General features: G+C 45.2%; 1 protein-coding gene across 1 annotated transcript in view; it reads right to left on the bottom strand.

The window, feature by feature from the left end:
- The window catches only part of srrm4 (serine/arginine repetitive matrix 4), a 52,438-nt gene extending 37,903 nt beyond the window's left edge, over window positions 1–14,535 (bottom strand). Inside the window, exon 1 of the mRNA XM_077522202.1 lies at window positions 13,334–14,535. Coding sequence (XP_077378328.1) covers window positions 13,334–13,506 — 173 coding nt within the window. The 5' untranslated portion in view covers window positions 13,507–14,535. The remainder of the gene's footprint in view (window positions 1–13,333) is intronic.
- Between the last annotated feature and the right edge of the window lie 3,778 nt (window positions 14,536–18,313).

Here is an 18,313-nt window from a genome sequence, read left to right as displayed (position 1 = left end):
CACACGACACGCTACATTGGTGGCAGCGGTGGGATTGTGTGTGTTTCCTGCAAGATTTTTTTTTTTGTGTGGAACCGTTCCTCTCCGGGAATCTACCGAACTTTCTACTCGGCTAGCCGGCTGGCAGTACTGCGTTGGAGCGGCATGTTGGGAGGAGTGAAACGCGGAAGTTTCGACGGGGACACGGAGGAAGATTTTTACGGGAGTGCCACCCCGTGGACTGGTGGCGTGACTGGAGTGAGAGTCGAGCTCCCGGCGCCGTTTCGCGGGGACGGCGAGAAGCCGTTTGCTACCTGGGTAAAGCAGTTTGAGGCTGCCGTCCGCGCGCACGCCAGGAGCGGGAGTTACGCCGCTACGTTGGTAAGTCTCCTCCCTACGAGGCTGGACGGCGCGGCTTTTCTGCTGTGGGACAGTTTGGCGCCGGAGGTCCAGTGTGACTATGAGCGAGTTAAGGAGAAGTTGAAAGAGGCTTTTGGACAGAAGCAGTTCCTGCTATATTTTCAGACATGCATCAATGCACGGCCCCGTCAGCCTAATGAGAGTCTGGATGTGTATGCCGCTGACGTTTCCAGACTCGTGGCCGAAGCGTTTCCGGATTATGACAGAGCCGCCAGGAATGGCGAAATTTTCAGGCGTTTTCTTGCTGGCCTTGACCCTGCCCTTCAGGCTAAGTGCCACGAGCAAGGGGCCACGGATGTGGATGAGGCCTTGATCGTCGCGGGACGTTGTGAGCGGGCCAGGCAAACTCTGAGGGTAGGCGCAACCCCGTCGCCCTACTCCATCCCGCAGCCCACAGTCGTGGCGTCCCTGAATTCCTCTGCTCGGAGTGTTGTGGATTGCAATGCGAAGGCAACGGAGAAACTTGTCCATGCCTTGGAGCGACTTACTTCGAGGATGGACGACCTACAGACAGAAGTGAGAGATTTAAGATCCCGTGCCCGCGAGGATGAGTGTGGTGGGCGTCGCGCCTCTTTTCCTGGGACTCGCCAGCTGAGTCCAGGGGAGCATAGTGGACGACGTGCTTGTCACTGCGAGTGTGGCGGAGTTGGCTGCAGGTCCCGCTCCCAGGACTTCCGGAGGAGCGACAACGAAAGAGGTCGGTCTCCGCAGCGTGGACGCCAGGGAGGATTCAGCGACGAGGAGTGGTCTCCCCACAAGCGGAGGACCCGCGAGTCCACTGCTACAACCTTCTCGCCACCCCAACATCGTAGCGAGAGGCCGAGAGGACAGCCCTACATTGAAGACCGGCAGGCGAGACGTGGAGTGAGGTTTTTGTCTCCGTCCCAGCGTTCTCCCTCACCCCACGGACTGGGCCAGGGAAACGGCCAGTAACTGGCATCGAGACCCAGATGCCAGTGTTGCCGCCACCGGGTCACAATGATGACTTAGCAGTGCCCTCCTCACCCCCATTGGTGGACTCCTGTTTGGTGGGTGAGTCAGAACCGACTGCCTACATTAGGGGGACAGTTGGAAGTGTTGATGTGAACGTGTTAATGGATTCTGGTTCTAATGTTTCACTTATCTCGGAGGAGTTCAAAATGTCCATCCCAACTTTGCGTAAACGTGTTTTGAATACACAGTACATGTTTGCACGTGCAGTGAATGGACAACTGTTGGACACTCTAGGTACTGTGACACTTCCTATATTGCTGGGGGGAAAATCCTATGAACAAACTGTGCATGTTGTGCGGGGGGCTACGCAAGCCATTTTGCTGGGTTTTGACTTTATGCGTCAAACTAAGGCCGTTATGGATGTGGGCCGCAAGTTACTCATTATCGGGGATGTCAACATTCCTCTCCTCCAGGAAACCGACTTTATTCCAACATGTTGCAATGTTTCCATGCATGTTGACATTACGGTTCCTCCTTTCAGCGAAATGATTGTTCCGGTTCAGGTTGAGCCTACTCGAATTATTGGGCCGCCCCCTGGCACCTACCTAGGTTATGTAGAACCCGAGGTACGTGAAAGTATGGGACTGGTGGTGGCACGCTCGGTAGCGCCGGTGAAGAATGGGTGCACTGTTGCGCGGCTACTTAACCCAAATGACCAAGCACTGAAATTACACTCTGGCTCTCATTTGGGAGTCTTCCACCATGTTAACGAATGTGACATAATCACCCCCGCAGAGTGTTTTGGTTCTGAAGGGGGGAATGCTCCCTTGCCAGATGTAGCTGATGGGCTGTTGTCGGATGATCAGAGGCTGCAGCTGCAGGTCCTGCTGGAGAAGCATCGGGGCGTGTTCAGCCAGGCTCGGGGTGGGGTGAGCAACCCTAATTTGATTAAACATCACATCAACACTGGTAGCCACACCCCAATAAAACAACGGGCGTACCGTACCTCCCCAGACAAGCGTAAAGAAATCAATAGACAGGTGCAGCGCTTATTGGAGGAGGGTGTCATTGAGGAGAGCTGCAGCCCATGGTCATCCCCTGTAGTTCTTGTTAAGAAAAAGAACAACACGTGGCGATTTTGCGTGGATTATAGGGGTCTTAATGCAGTAACTGTTAAAGACTCCCATCCATTGCCCAGGGTCGATGATTCACTGGATGCCTTGGCTGGTGCTCTCTGGTTCAGTACCTTGGATTTTTCTGATGGTTACTGGCAGATAGAGGTGGCCCAGGAGGACCGTGAAAAAACAGCCTTCACCACTGGGCAGGGTCTTTACCAGTTCAGGTCTATGCCCATGGGACTCACCAATGCGCCGGCAACATTTCAGCGGGTTATGGAGCTCGTGTTAAAGGGGCTCCCATGGCATATCTGCATGGTCTATCTTGACGACATACTAATATTCAGTAAGTCGTTCGAGGAGCACCTGTCGGCGCTTGAAGAGGTCTTCTCCCGGGTGGGGGCCGCTGGACTGCGTCTGAATGCGGAGAAGTGTCACCTTGCCCGGGACCATGTTGTTTTCCTTGGTCATGTTGTGTCTGCTGAGGGACTGCGTCCAGACCCCAAGAACACAGACAAAGTGAAGTCTTGGCCTGTGCCACGATCGGCCACTGAGGTGAGTGCCTTCCTGGGTCTTTGCTCTTATTACAGAAGGTTTGTGAGGGGTTTTGCCCTGCGCGCTGCCCCCCTCTGTCAGCTCACAGGGAAGGATGTTCCGTTCTTATGGACATCCGAGTGCCAGGTGGCTTTTGACTTCCTTCGTGATGCTCTTTGTTCTGAACCTATCATGAGGCATCCAGACTTTTCCCACCGTTTCATTCTTCATACCGATGCTTCACAGGGGGCGGTCGGGGCAGTGCTTGCGCAAGATGCCGATGGTCAGGAGAGGGTGGTTGCATATGCGAGCCGCTCTCTTACAACAGTCGAACGCCGGTGGTCTACATACGATAGGGAGTTGTGGGCGATAGTTTGGGCAGTTCGTCATTTCAGACACTACCTGGGCCTTCGCCCCTTCACCATTGTTACGGATCACCGGCCATTGGTCGGTCTCCGACGTCTCCCGATTGACAATGACAGAACGGGGCGTCGGAGCCGGTGGGCCCTTGAACTGGACCCGTACGACTGGGTAATCGTGCACAAAACTGGGGTGCAACATACTAACGCCGATGCTTTATCTCGGAGGCCGATTCTCAGTGGTGAGTTGGTCGATGGGGATGACCATGATATGGCGGGTGGTCCCGTGCATACGGGTACCCAGACGGGGCCGGCCGATGCCCTCGGTTCCATATGTACTGTGGAGTCGTCCCCCGCCGCCCCTGTAGTGGGTTCGTTTCCGAGCCCCCAAGTTAAGTCAGACCAGAATTTGATTTACACGCTGTCTCACAATGGGTCTCATGTCCGGGAACTCCAGCAGCAGGACTCTGATATTGCTCAGGTGTTGGGCTGGCTGAAGGAGGGCCGCAGACCCCCTAGATGGCGGTTGAAGATGGCGAGTCGGAGTTTGAGGAGATTTTGGAGTGAGTTTCACCGGCTCGTTTTCATTGATGACCTACTGTGCAGGATTGTTTGGCTGACTGACATGGGGCGGACGACTCAGGTGGTGGTCCCAGCTGCGTTGGTCCCTGAGGTTCTCTCTCAGCTGCATGGCACACCGCTGACAGCTCACCTGGCATACGAGCGTGTTGTATCACGTGCTAGGAGTGTGTGTTATTGGCCCACTATGGACAATGATATCAGGGCCTGGTGTGATCAGTGCTATGCATGCCAGAGGCGGAAATCCCCAGTTCCACAATATCAGGCTCCCATGAGGACCTCGCATATGGTGAGGCCTTTCCAGCGTGTCGCCGCCGACATACTGGAGTTGCCACTCACCTCCAAAGGCAACCGTTACGTCCTGGTTGTTGAGGACTATTTCACTAAGTTTGTCAACTTGTATGCCATCCCTGATCAGAAGGCCACCACGGTCGCTGATTGTCTCTTCCAGAACTATGTCTTGGAACACGGGGTGATGGAGACCCTACACACAGATATGGGAAGACAATTTGAATCCGATGTGGTGAAACAGTTGTGCCAACGGTTGGGCGTGAAGAAAACTCGCACCACTCCTTATAACCCCAAATCTGATGGGATGGTCGAGAGGTTCAATAGGACGCTGATTGATCAGTTGGCCAAAACCCTTTTGTCCTGTGAGGGGGAATGGGACTCTTTCCTGCTGCATGTTGCATTCGCCTACAATACGAGTGTACACTCAAGTACTGGATTTACGCCGTATTTCCTCACTCACGGCAGGGAGGCCCGGACGCCGGTTGAGGTGGTCTTGGGACCGTTGTTGCAGGACAGCCCGGAGGGGGTGCCTCCAGGGGACTATGCTAGTTCTCTCCTCAGACGTTTGGGGTCGGCTTTCGGTCAGGCAAAGGACAACAACATTGCAGCGAGCAAGAAACAAAAAGCCCACTATGATGCTAAATTGAGGCATGATCCTTATGAGGTCGGAGACCTTGTATGGCTGAATGATCCGACCGAGGGCCGCCGTAAGTTGGCCCCACATTGGAAAGGGCCTTATGTAGTGAGGCGGCGCATGGATAGGGATGATGAGGTAGGGGTTACTTACCAGATTGGCAGCCCGTTTGAGGACTCTCCTTTTCAGACCGTCCACTATGACAGGTTGCGGCGTTACAATCTGCCTGTGGTTTTCCCCAGGGACGGTTCCAGTGAAGGATCTCCCTCCCCTCCCTCTCCGGCCCTGCTCATGGCATCGCCGGATGATGTTTCATCTGACGGCCTTGCTGGTGGGTCTCTTGCGGATGGGGATGGAGATGGTGCTTCTGCACAGGGGTTGAATGAGTCACCTGCTCCAGGAATTGAGGCTTCTAGGTTTTCACGTTTCGGTAGGCCCTCACGGCCTCCTGCCTGGCTGGGGGGATACTTATGGGGGTGATAATTTTATTTGAGTGTGTTTAAAAGGAAAAAAAAAGGGAAAAAAAGTCCTAACAGAAATACCCTGTTGATTTCAAATGTCTTGTATTTTGTGTTGGGTTCACAATACTGGGGAAAAGTTGTTGTTTTTTTAAGTGTGCGGTGTATTTTGTTTTGTTGTTGTTGTTTTTTTACTGTTTTGGAAGGTAATGTTGGAAGTGTGCTTCTACCTTTGGATGTTTTGGGTTGGGTTTTTTTTGGTTTTTTTCTCCTTCCTTCGTTTAATCTCGCTTATGTAAATGAGGACATTTCTTCTAGTTAGGGGGGACGCATGTAAGCGTCAAAAGGAAGGTCGTGGAATGATGACGGAAGAGCGAGGCGACGAGGGGAGGAGAAAAAGAGTTTTGGAGGGAGTAAGAAATAAACGGGGCAGTCCGGAGTTGCTCCCCAAACGCAGTACAAGTTCTTGTGTATTTTTTCCTTACGGAGAGTGTTCCGAAACGCGACACACGACACGCTACAGTAATGCAAAATGGTGTAAGCCCAATACATCACATATTTGCAGCAGATAGGCCTGTATAGCGTAGCTACGTAATTAATTACCATTAATGTATCGATGGGATTTGAATAATAACATAATTTTACTCTGTTGTGGCATGAATGTTAAGAAATCTTTACATGAGTCCAGTTTTTTGTATTTATGTTGGTATGTTTTTGGATTGTAATTGCCCAATTCTACAGTCGGATGACAAAAGATTTATACAAATAAAATGTGTTCTAATTTGCACTCAGCTTCATCGAACCGTCTATAAAGATGGACACCTACCAGCACCCATTTTGGAAGGCTTGAACCGATACAGATGCAGCATTTGTGCCAAAGGTGGAGAGTTTGCATATGTTGTGGCACATCTGCAAACTCATGATAAGACGGCAATTTGTCATGAAGGTATGTTGTAGTTTGAAGTCCACTATAATCAATTTAAATTTTGTCAATATGGCAATTCTTTCTTAGTTGCCATGGTAAACAATTTATATAAATATGAAAAAGAATGTATTGTTAATTTTGTGAATGACGAATACATTTCGGTACAACCTAAAAAGTACTCACTGATACTGATGCCAAGTAATGGATGCCACTAGTACTCTATATAGAAAATTACAATTAAACAAATGACACAGACTTTTAAAGAAAGACCTTTCAAATTTGAAAAGCTTTTTCTAACCTAATGCACAGAAATAAGGCTGGCTCGCATTTCCAGGACAGGAAAATAGATGAGAATGCCAAGGTAAGAATAATGGACAGAATTTTCCAAACCCCAATTAATCTATGCAAATTGTCATTGTAGTGTATACATGTCCAAAACATATAATTAATCCCATTCCCATGAATTTAAGGAGGAACGTCAGATGTCAGCAACCAAGGTCAAGAAGCCTTCTGCAGAGAGAGTGGTCGCTTCCATCTGTCAGGCATGCATGCAACAATTTTTATTTATGTATTTTAAATTTTGGAGGTGAAGCACAGTTATGAACTGATGATATACACTCACTGGCTAGTCAAAAAGAACTACACAGAGTAGAGACTTTAATATTGCATCTTTATCAGAGAATCATGTGGCTCTGACATGTATACAATATAAACAAATTATGTGAAAGCTACAAAAACATGCTGATAAGGAATTCTTCATTGCACTACTCTTGTTCGAAGAAGATAATGATGATCATATTGATGATGGAGACCAGTCTATTTTTAGTTTATGCGGTTATGTTCACAGCTACCAGAGGAGATTTTACGGTCCATCCTGATTCTTGCTGTCCTCAATGATGGCGAAGGCGCAATCCACGTGCTGGCCCTGACATGCACCCGATTCTGGATGATCATCAGATAAGAATCATTTCGTAGGGAAGCACATTTTCAATGGCTAGACAGTAAGTTGTGAGGGAGTGGGGATCATGAGGATAAGTGGTTAAGATAATGGATGGGTGGACAAAAAAAATAATAATTCTGTCTGTCTATCTGTCTGTCTGTCTGTCTGTCTGTCTATCTATCTATGTGACAGCTAAGGCTGTTTGAAAGCACTATATACATAAGATGACTTGACTGTCTGTCTGTCTATCTATCTACCAGGTGTCGTCAACTGGAGTGCATTTTCACCTGATTTTAAAAAGATGTACAGGATCCCCTATTGCCTCACCCCTTGCATCCAATGCAATTCTATATTTAAAAAATATAAAGGGTTCTGGGGACATGGAAAAAGAGGAGAACTCATAGGTTTTTATTCAGATTACAACATTCACAGACGCTGCAGCAACTGCATAAATTTATGTGACAAAATAAATGTGATTTGGAAAACAAAAAAATGAGAGTGGTTATTTGAAGTTACAGAAGCATGTACATTACATAATGCTTACATGTATCATAAAATCATGTTTGGAGAGGAATTTTGTGAAAAATGATGAAGTAGGCTACTTTTTGTCATAAATATACCACCTCGTATTGCTTGTTGTAGGCCTTTATGGAAAAATATATTTTAAAGATGGCTAACAAAAAATAACATTTTGTATGTATATCACAATTAAACCAGCTTTAAAATACTATTTCCACCTCATAACTTTGTGGAAATAGTCTTTTTCATATGTGCTACGTTTGTGTGTTTGTTGCAATAAAGTTTAGTTTGTCGCGCCATTAATTGCATTAAGTTACTATTCTGTTTCTAAATAGTCTGTTTCGTATGTGGTACGTTTATGTGGTTTTTGCGATAAAGTTTCTACTTTTGTCCTCTAAGACTACCCGTAGCCTGCGGGGGCGTAGTGTTCCGCTGGGGGAGGAGTGTTCCGTGCTTGGGGGCGTAGTGTTCCGTTCTGCGGTCTGCAATCAGATACAATTGGAGGAATTTATGCCTCCACGTTTGCTCTCGCGTTGATGATCGCCGTAGGTCACATGATCGACGCGAGCCATGAATTTTAAGTGCCGCGTCGCTCGTGGCCGGCTGCGGTGCACACGTCGCCAATCCTTGAACGCCGTAGATGGCGGGGCGTAGCTCGCTTCTGATTGGTCCGTTCGATGGCGTTTTTTCTTCTTTTTCTCTCTCTCTCCCCGCCCCCCGCCCAGATAGTTTCCGTGAAGGCAACTGGCGGCGCAAATCGACTTCCTGCTCGGAGACCACGGCTGTGCATGTGGATATGTGCCTGGGACGAGAGGCGGAAAACAACAATAACAAAAAAAAACAAAAAAAAACTGTGTTCGCTAAGCGCTTGGCTGTTGTGTTTTGGCGAGTTTACGGCCGACACCGGTGCAAATTGGCAATAATTAATTGCCACGGTGATGAACTTACTCTCCCCCCGGCTTTGTTTCGTGTTTCTGAATTAAATTGAACTTCCTGAATCCGTCATAAAATGCAGAGGAATCGCCACTCTGTGGCGGCCCAGCCATAGCGACAGCGGGACTTGGTGTGAAACTCCAGCAGACACAGATGTGTATTGCGCACAAGTCGGAAGGCAAACGCACGAACGGAGCTACGCCGTGACGCTTCCACGCGAGCCTCTCGCAGAAGCATACTGAGGCCTTTACTTGCTCTCGGACCCGCCGTGACTGAGTGCGAGGCCAGCGGAGAGGAACGCCCCCCGCCCCCCCAAAAATAAATAAATAAATAAATAAAAATACAATACTGAAGCAAGCAGCAGAACGAATCGCATCAAAACAAGTTGGAAGCTATTGCGAATGCGCACACGAGCTAGCTGCCAACTAGCTAGTCGTTGACGAATCAAAACGTCCTGAAAAAAAAAAAAGCAAACGACGAAATCATAATTAGAGCCTGTTTGCCTCTCTGCGAGCTTCAAGAGAAGAAATAGAAAGGAACAAAGCCGGCGGCGGCGGCACAGGACAGCTCCCACTTCCGCCCTCTGCAGGCATGATTAATTGATCGCGACTGACTGGAGTTTCACCTCAAGGGGTGACAGCCGACAGGTGGATGACAACATGACAGATGAAGCCTATTTGAAGACTTTCCGACACCTTTTTGTCTAGTTTTGCTACGTTCCCACATTTCACAATCAAGAAGTTTGGAGCTTTGTTGTGCGAACATTTTCGCCATCCTTTATATTTGAAAAGTTGCTCCAACTGAAATTATTAGCCCATAAAAATACAACACGCACGCACAGCATGCATAATACTTTCTCCTAATCGTGACAGCCCAATCCAGGCCCTTGTTAGACCACAACAGGGGAAAAATCAGTGTTTATTTCTGTTGTTTTCCCTCATTATTCCCATTGTGTCTGACCTTCCCGTCATCCCCTTCGCCGCGGCGACACGCTCCCTCCTCGCCATCAGCATCACTGTCAAGCCCAGCAAGGAAGGCCACGCTGGAGGTGGAAATGTCGAACAGCCTCATTTAGCGAAAAACTGAGCAGACAGGCCACAATCCAGGCCAGCCAGGCCATTTCATTAGGTACACTTGCACAAGCTTAGTGCAGCGGTGTCAAATTTGGTTTTCCTCGCCAGGCAAATTGTTACATTTTATAAAATGAACAAAATTGGCTATGTAACTGACTGACATGTTGCATGTTTGCACAAATTTGTTGACAGAAAGTTGTTGTCTCTGTTACGAAGACACTTATATTTGTTAAAAAAAAAATACACTGAATTACTCCCTGTGAAGAAAACACCAGTTTTAATATTGTGCAAAGAAATTATTTTCTAATTGAAAAAACACCCGTTTATTTCTTGAGTTGTTTTATTGTAGATTAGCGTGGATTTCTGACCTGACCAGTATATCGATAATCGTGGTATCGTCATATTGTGAGATCATTGTTATTGTGAGCCTTGCACCGCATTGTATCGTCACACTGCTCCGACGTGCAATATCGTTTTCATGGTAAGTTCCTGGAAACCAAATCTTGACAAATTGCACGACGGAAAATGCTGAACTCCCTGAGCAGGCGTTCATGCAAAGCCCATCCAGAGGACCGCACCAGAACTCCGCATCAAAAATCTCGATTCAGGAGATGCTTAGCGCAGCGGTATTGCTTGACCCAAACTGATTTGAGGTTGTTGAAATACTTCAAGTGGAAGTTTATGATGCATCAAAGTGACGTGATGCCGCCATCTACGGGAGTCAGTTTGCCATGACAGTTTTCACACCAGAATTTCACGGCCAGGTGGGGGCGAGACACTCGAACATGCTTTAAGAAGCGGATCAAGTCGCCACCCCTGCGGCGATCTACCGCCACCCAATATGAGCGCTGCATTCCGTAGCGCAAAAGAAAAAAAAACAGTGTTTGAGTCAGCAGGTGTTTGTCGAGCGGAATGCGATGAAGCGTCTGCACGGAGGCAAATGGCCCGTGCTCATTCTCATTAACACGGCTAATTTGGCGTTACGAGCGAGCGGATGGAGGGCGTCGGCGCCGTTCAAAAGGGCAGCCGAGCGAGAGTGACACTGGCGGCGCGTCAGGAAATGGAAACAACACATCGTTACGTTTTCGAAGTGGGAAACGCACCTCATTTCTTGACAATAATATATGCGACCTCACTAGTCTGAACATGACATTCCGATTAATATTACATTTGTGGAATATGAGTTGTGAAGCAAACTCGAGCCGTTTTGATCCATCTCAGGGGGCGGCCATTTTTCCACTTGCTGTTGACTGAAGATGACATCACAGTTGCTCAGGCAACGACCAATCACCTGTATTCTGAAGCGGAGCTGTGATTGGTTGTTACCTGAGCAACTGTGATGTCATCTTCAGTCGACAGCAAGTGACAAAATGGCTGCCTTCTAGTATTGATAAAAACGGATGGATTTTGCTGCTTAACTCATATTTCACTAACGCAATAATAACCAGAATACCGTATTTAGACTAGTGGGCTGCATAGAACATATTATTGTCAAGAAATCTTTTTGGGGTTGACTTCACAAAACACTGACGTCGATTTATATTCTTTAATGGAGCTTAATTAAGTTTTATTTTTTTTGTAAACAAACTGCATTCATTCAATTGCCTGTAGGTCAGCGTTGTAAATGTGGAAACTGGTCTCGATTGCGTGACAAACAACAACCAAACAAAAAAAAAAAAAAAAAATACATCATACAATCACGGGTGCACTACATCCTTTCGTAAACATTGACGTCGATGTTGATTCTCAAGTGGATGAACGAACGTGCATGTTTTCCGAAACAATGACAACAATCGAAAAACAGTTTTAGTCTTCGATGACCCTCAGGTACGTGCATGTTTTCATAAGCAGTCAATGCTGTTCAGAGTCTGCAAGAAATCTAGCGAAGGTTTTTGGAAAGTTCGCTGACATCTGCAATTTAACTCGAAAGTTCGCTGACATCTGCAATTTAACTCGTACATGTTCTAGTAAATATTGACACTGGTTTTGACTCTAAAAAGAGCAGAATGTACATGTTTTTATAAACACGATGCAATATGAAGAGCCTCCAACAAAGTTAATGTACATGTTTTTGTAAATATTGAAATCAATTTCAAGTATTTGATGAACCTAAAGTATTTGTTTTACAGCAATTTGTCTTCAGGTATGTTTTGATAAACATTGACAATTTAATCTTGAATGAACCAAAGGTGCATGTTTTCATCAAGACTAAAACCAATTTGACGAACCTAAACGTCGCAGGTGCTTTTGTTGACATTGGCTTCAATGTTTAACATATGTTGTCATAAACAATGACGACACGTATTCCTTAATAAACCTGAAATTTGTGTTTTTTATAAACATCGCATGCTATCGTCAGTGTACCTAATGTCACGTGAGAGCCTTCAAAAAACCAAGCATGAGTTTTCGTTAACACTGACAACATTGAGACTCCAGTAAAGCTCAGGTGCGTGTTTTCGTCAGGAACCCAGTGGTCTTTAACGAACATAACATACGAGTACGTATAAATACATTCGATTTTAAATATTACCATGGTCCCAAAGACGTATTTATACATTTTTATTATGCTAGAGCATACAGAAGGCTTTGATGCAGCCTCTGAACTGAAGAGAACGCTTGAAGCAATGGTAGTTATGACACAAACGGCCAGCAGGTGGCAGCAGAGTATAAGAGATCAACCAGGGTCATTTTGCAAAAAAGCTGGATCACCACTGTTTTCAACAGATTTTGGAATAATAATGAAAGTTAGCTAATGCTAATGCTAATTGCTGAAAAACGGAAACACATAGAAATATCCTTATTTTCCCCGATGAAAGAAGAGACTATAATATTTCTTTTGGTAGGTTCCATGTTTTTATAGCAATAGAACACAATATTCTGTGGGCCTTGCAAAATCAGTCAAAATCCAATAAAACAGCTGGGGGCGAAGGGGCTTGCTGCCGTGAAAATTGGCTGCTAGTGAATGAGTTTTGCCAGGAAAAAAAAAAAAAGTTTGTGACTTAATAAAGCGGCAAATTTGTGAGAGAGAAAAAAAACAAAAATTTGCGACTTAATAAAGTGGCAGAATTGCGAGAAAAAAAACTCAGACATTTGCGATATAATAAAGTGGCAAATTTGCATGGAAAAAAAAATTGCGACTTAATAAAGTGAAAGATTTGACTTAAAACAGTGATAAATTTGCGACTTATTTGCGGAAAAAAAAAATTTGTGACATAAAACGAACTAAATTTAACAAACAAAACAAAGTGAGTTTTGCCAGATTTGCCAGAAAAAAAATTGTGACTTAATAAAGTGGCAAATTCGTGAGAAAAAAATAATAAAAAATTTGCGAATTAATACAGTGGCAAATTTGCGAGAAAAAAACTCAGATATTTGTGACTTAATAAAGTAGCAGATTTGCGGAAAAAAAAATTGTGACATAAAACGAACTAAATGTAACAAACAAAACAAAAGGAAATCAAAACTTACAAAAATGAAAATTTCCTAAACTATTAATAACCCTGCAGTGAAGAAGAAGACTATTTACTCAATCTCAGTTTTCATGAAGCAGTGTAAGCAAAAAAAAAAAAGAAGGTTGAAGGGCGAAAAGTTGCAAGTGGGCTTCCGTTGGGTCGCTCAAGCGTATCCTGAAGTGAACTCACCGGCGGGTGATCCTGGCGGCGCGTGCGATGATGCTGGCCACGATGACGCTCTCCGGCCTGGGCATGGCGACCGCCTTGAAGGTCCCCTTCCACAACTTGTCAAAGAGCTGCTTCTGATGCAGCATGGCGGCGGCGGCGGCGCTCTCCTGCACCGAACTCTCTGTCTGCATCATCCCGACCACAACGACGACAAGGTCGGGCAAATCCGGGAGCTGTCCAAGTCCTGAATTCCGCGCGTCTTTCCCGCTGCCGGAGGGGTGAGCGCGGGAGCGAAGCGCAGCCCTCCCTCAAGTGGAGCTATTATATTGTTGTTGTTGTTGTTCTCCCGGATCAAGAGGCGGCTGCGATCGCTCCCGTCCGTCACATCTGCCGACTTTTGGGTCAAGGCGGCTAATTGGAATTGGTCCCGAGGGAGGGGGGGCGTTTGTGTTTGAAGGGGGTCTTCAGGCATGCACGAGTGAACGCGGTCTGAAGAGGATGAGCGGCCAAATGCTCGTTTTGTGTCTCTCGGCCAGTGACGTCAAAGGAGGGAGGGATGAGAGGCGGTTGAGGAGGGGGATGTTGGGGGGGGGTTGTTCTCCTTTCATCCTTCCTTTCTCTGACAAGCGCTCACATCATCGCTTCACTTGTCCCTCCAGCTTCTTTGTGCTCTTCCCAGAAAAAAATAAATAAATCACGGTTAACCCTCACTTTCTGTGACCAATCAGCACACTTTGCCGCCAGGCTCCGCCCACACGCAACAACGACACCACAACATTGTGCAGCTGACCTAGTGTTAATTTTGTTAACGAAAACTAAATACAAATATTTTGGTCATCACACATTTTTCACCGGACGAAAACTAGACTTGATTCGACTAAAACCCCCGTTAATAAACAATAAGACTAAATCATGGTGCATTTGCGTCGACTAATAAAGACAAGACAAAAATTTAGCACACTTGATGAAGACTGGACTAGAATTTGTGGACATTTTAGTTGAGAGGAGACGGAAATGATAATTTTATCAACTCCTGTCTCTGCTAATCTGTCATGTGACACGCCCCCTTTTCAAGTCTGCAGCTAGAAGTGCAACATCACATTTAATGCTAATTAGCTATAGGCTCACATACAAACAATGTTAATCTCACCGCTAACTCATGCTAGCTAACGCAAGCTTGTAGCTAGTTATTGTTTGTGTGTGAAGCTGTTTGAAATCGAAACGATGACAGAAAATTTGATGTGAGTACTTTTAGATTAGATGGAAATGTTCAAAAAATGTAAAAGGTTGAAAAATGATTGTCCTGACTAAAACTAGACTAAAACGTTGACCATTTCTGTTGGCTAAAATTAGATGACCAAAATCTTGCACTAAAATAATGACTAAAATAATCAACTTTTAGTCAACTAAAAGGTGACTAAATAAAAATGGGAGGAGGTTGACTAACTATGATAAAAACGCACAAGCGTGACTGAAATTGGATGAAAACTGAGACTAATGCTGCATTGGACGATGGTCGGAAGTCGGAGATATCCGAGTTGTTTTTTCCCAGTTCCGACCTGAAAGCATTCAAGGCGAAAGTAAAAAACCAAAATGGCGGATAGTGGTAAATTGTTTTTTATTTTAATCCTCAAAGCTCATTTTGACTTCCAACAAACTTACCTGCTCGAAATTTTGCTTCATTTATTGTTTTGATCTTATTTCATAATCATTGCATACAATTAAATAGTATAACTTCATGCCGGGAGATCGCAGCATACTGTCATGTACGTTGCGTTACGTCAAGTTATGTCCAATATTTATGAATGAAGAAAGCTATCAATCTACTTTTATAGTCGAGTAAATTGTGTTTTGGTATTCAGACGTCACATTGTAGTTCGTCTGTGAAGTCAAGGGGGCGTTCCCGTACACAGCTCCTTGAACTCGGAAAAGTTCCATTTCCAACTATCCTCGAATGCAGCATAAATTTAAAATGGCTTATGAAATCAACACTCATGTACACTCAAAAGATGGACGCCGAGCTTTCATCGTTTGCTGACTCGCCATCGGACATGAACGGCCGATCACGTCATTCTACGAGGACGGTCGGACCTTGACCCAAATCTACCTCAAGTTACCGACTTCATTTGTTCTGTGATGCCATCTGTAACTTGAAAGGTTTGTAAATCAAGGTCACTTTTCGCATTAAAAGGAACAGAAATGCAGAAGACACCTGGTTGAGAATCCGAATTCACCGTGCAGGTGGAGGTCTGCGTTCCACATCTTGAAAACACATCAGAGGAGCAGCTAGCGCTCGTGCTTGACACGTTTGCTCCCCCAGAGGGCGGGACCTTTGCTCTCCATTTGGCTCCTCCTCCTCCGCAATGCACTTTCCACCACACGACACATGATAACTAAGAGCAACAGCCTGGCCAACAAACTGCCTCTCGTGCTCGGCCGCATGCAGTTTTCAAGGCGCTCGCAAACCATTATTGAGGAGAGCGCACTCGCACTCGAGGGCAACGAAAAATCACACTTGACACCTCGGGAGTTGAGAACGAGAATAACCACTTGCAAGCGGCAATAAAAAATAAATAAATAAAAAAAATGTTGCAACACATTAGCCGAGGTTTTGCTTTTCACTTGTAGCCGCTAAAAGGTGGGGGAAAAAAGTGCTCTTTCGCCCCTTTTGTTGACAGACAGAAGACGATGGATTCACAACTCACGCCACTTTCAATCAAACGCATCCGTTCAGGGGTGACGTGGCTTAGTGGTATGGTGGTTGTCTACCAACCCAGAGGTTGTGGGTTCGATCCCATGCCATTGTGACCATGTCAAAGTATCATTGAGCAAGATACTGAACCCCCAATTGCTCCTGATGCTCCGTCATCAGCAGATGAATGGGTAGTCAAAAATGTAAAGCGCTTTGAGGGCCTTGTAAGGTGGAAAAGCGCTATATAAGAAAAGTGCCACTTACCATTCATTTGGACCTCATTCAGGTTTGTCGTTATCAGGCCAGTCGGGAATGTACGACGGCCAATTAGGGACACATAAAGTCGCAAATTTGCCAGAAAAAAACACTCAGAAATGTGCTATTCAATAAAGTGGCAAATTCACGAGAAAAAAAAATCTGAAATTTGCGACTTAATTTGCGAGAAAGAAACTCAGAAATTTCCGACTTAATTTGCGAGAAAAAAAAACTCAGAAATTTGTGACTTAATTTACGAGAAAAAAAACTTAGAAATTTGCGACTTAATGTGGCAAATTTAAGAGGAAAAACACTCAGAAGTTTGTGACTTAAAATGGCAAATTTGAAAGAAAAAAAACTCTGAAATTTGCAACTTAATTTGCGAGAAAAAGAATTCCGAAATATACGACTTAATTTGCTAAAAAAAAAAATTGTGACTTAATAGTGGTAGATTTGCAAGAAAAATAAAAACCTCAGAAATTTACGACTTAAAGGGGATAATTTGTGAGTTAAAAAAAACTCAAAAATTTGTGATTTAATAAAGTGTCAAATTTGCAAGGAAAAAAATAAATAATTTGTGACTTAACAAAATGTGAAATTTGTGAGAACAACAGTGCGTGCATGGCCCCACGTTAAGCATGGCCGCATTAGAGATCCCCATTGTTCACCGCGAGTGCACACAATCGCGCAAAGAACGATAAAAAGGTGAAGTAAGTAATGGCAGTCTTGCCAGATCCATCATACCAGCATCTACGGAAATTCAAACAGAATTTGCTTCTCCCTCACACACACACACACACACACACACACACACACACACGCACACACACACACACACACACACACACACACACACACACACACACACACACACACACACACACACACGCTGAATCAGTGGAGGCTGGCATCTGTGGATCTCACTCTGCTTCATCTATCCTTCCTTCCTTTCTTCAGTTTTTCCTCTGGTCTCTTGAGATCTCCTAAATATGTCAGAATTTCGAGGTTTCTGGGCTTGGCGAAAGATTCTGGTTTTGTTAACCATGTGGGTGGCAGGTGGATTTCACTTTAATTCATATTTCTTTCCTTTAATCTTTCCTCTGGTCTCCTGACCTTCTGAACTTCAAATGGTTGCTTTTCTTTTATTTTGGAGCCGATTCTGCCCAATTTGCCAAGTTGCGGATTGATTTGGCCAGGCAAAAGGGGAACTGAGGTCACGTCTCGGAATATAGACCCCCACCCCCTCCCTTCTTTCTCTGTCCAGGCTGGATTTGCAAGTTAGACGAGCGAGCGAGCGCTCGCAGGGCTGGGCGATGACGAGCAGTCCAGTCCAGTGGAGAAAGAAGGTCCTCTAATTGACGGCTCCTCTGGCCGCCGGCATCGGCCTCTTTTGTCATTTTGCCCGCATTTTACTGCGACAACAACAAGACAATCAGGACAAAAAAAAGTCCTTCAAGCTCCGACGTCGGCGTTGACTTCCTGGTTTCAACACAGTTGCATATCCTCCTGACTACCAGGGAAAAAAAAATATCGTCTAATCATGTTTATTTTGATATTCCCCAATCTTTGTGAAGTAACTGGAATACTGTAAAAGAAATTTTTGAAAAAAACGTTTTTATTTTTAAGCTATGATGTGTCCACTACAGAGGACTTTTTTTTTTAAAACTTAAATGCTAGGCTCAAATGCAGTTAAAATAATTCAAATAATACTTGATGTGTTCTTAAGAGTCTCCTAGAAAACATGCTAACATCATTTAAAAACTAAATTTGTTCAATAAAAAACATTATACAGTTACTTTTCCTCTTCCCTAAAAAAGTGCTTGCACTGAGGGAAGCCATTTTCTTTTATGATGCAATCAAAGGTAGCAAAGCCCCACACCTACACATTTGATATCATTGGAAAGCTCTGAATGTCTTCTATAGAGCACAAAAGGAGTTCATTCTATCGTATGCAACGGGTAGGAGATATTCATGTTTAAAAAGGTCCACTACAGAGGACACATTTGAATTACTGGTCGTCAGGAGGTTACCCCGCCCCCAAACACAATGTCACT

This window comes from Festucalex cinctus, chromosome 5 (genome assembly GCF_051991245.1).
Source record: "Festucalex cinctus isolate MCC-2025b chromosome 5, RoL_Fcin_1.0, whole genome shotgun sequence".
NCBI lineage: Eukaryota > Metazoa > Chordata > Actinopteri > Syngnathiformes > Syngnathidae > Festucalex > Festucalex cinctus.
Note: the sequence above shows the minus strand (reverse complement) of the source record. Positions and strands in the feature narration are given on the sequence as shown.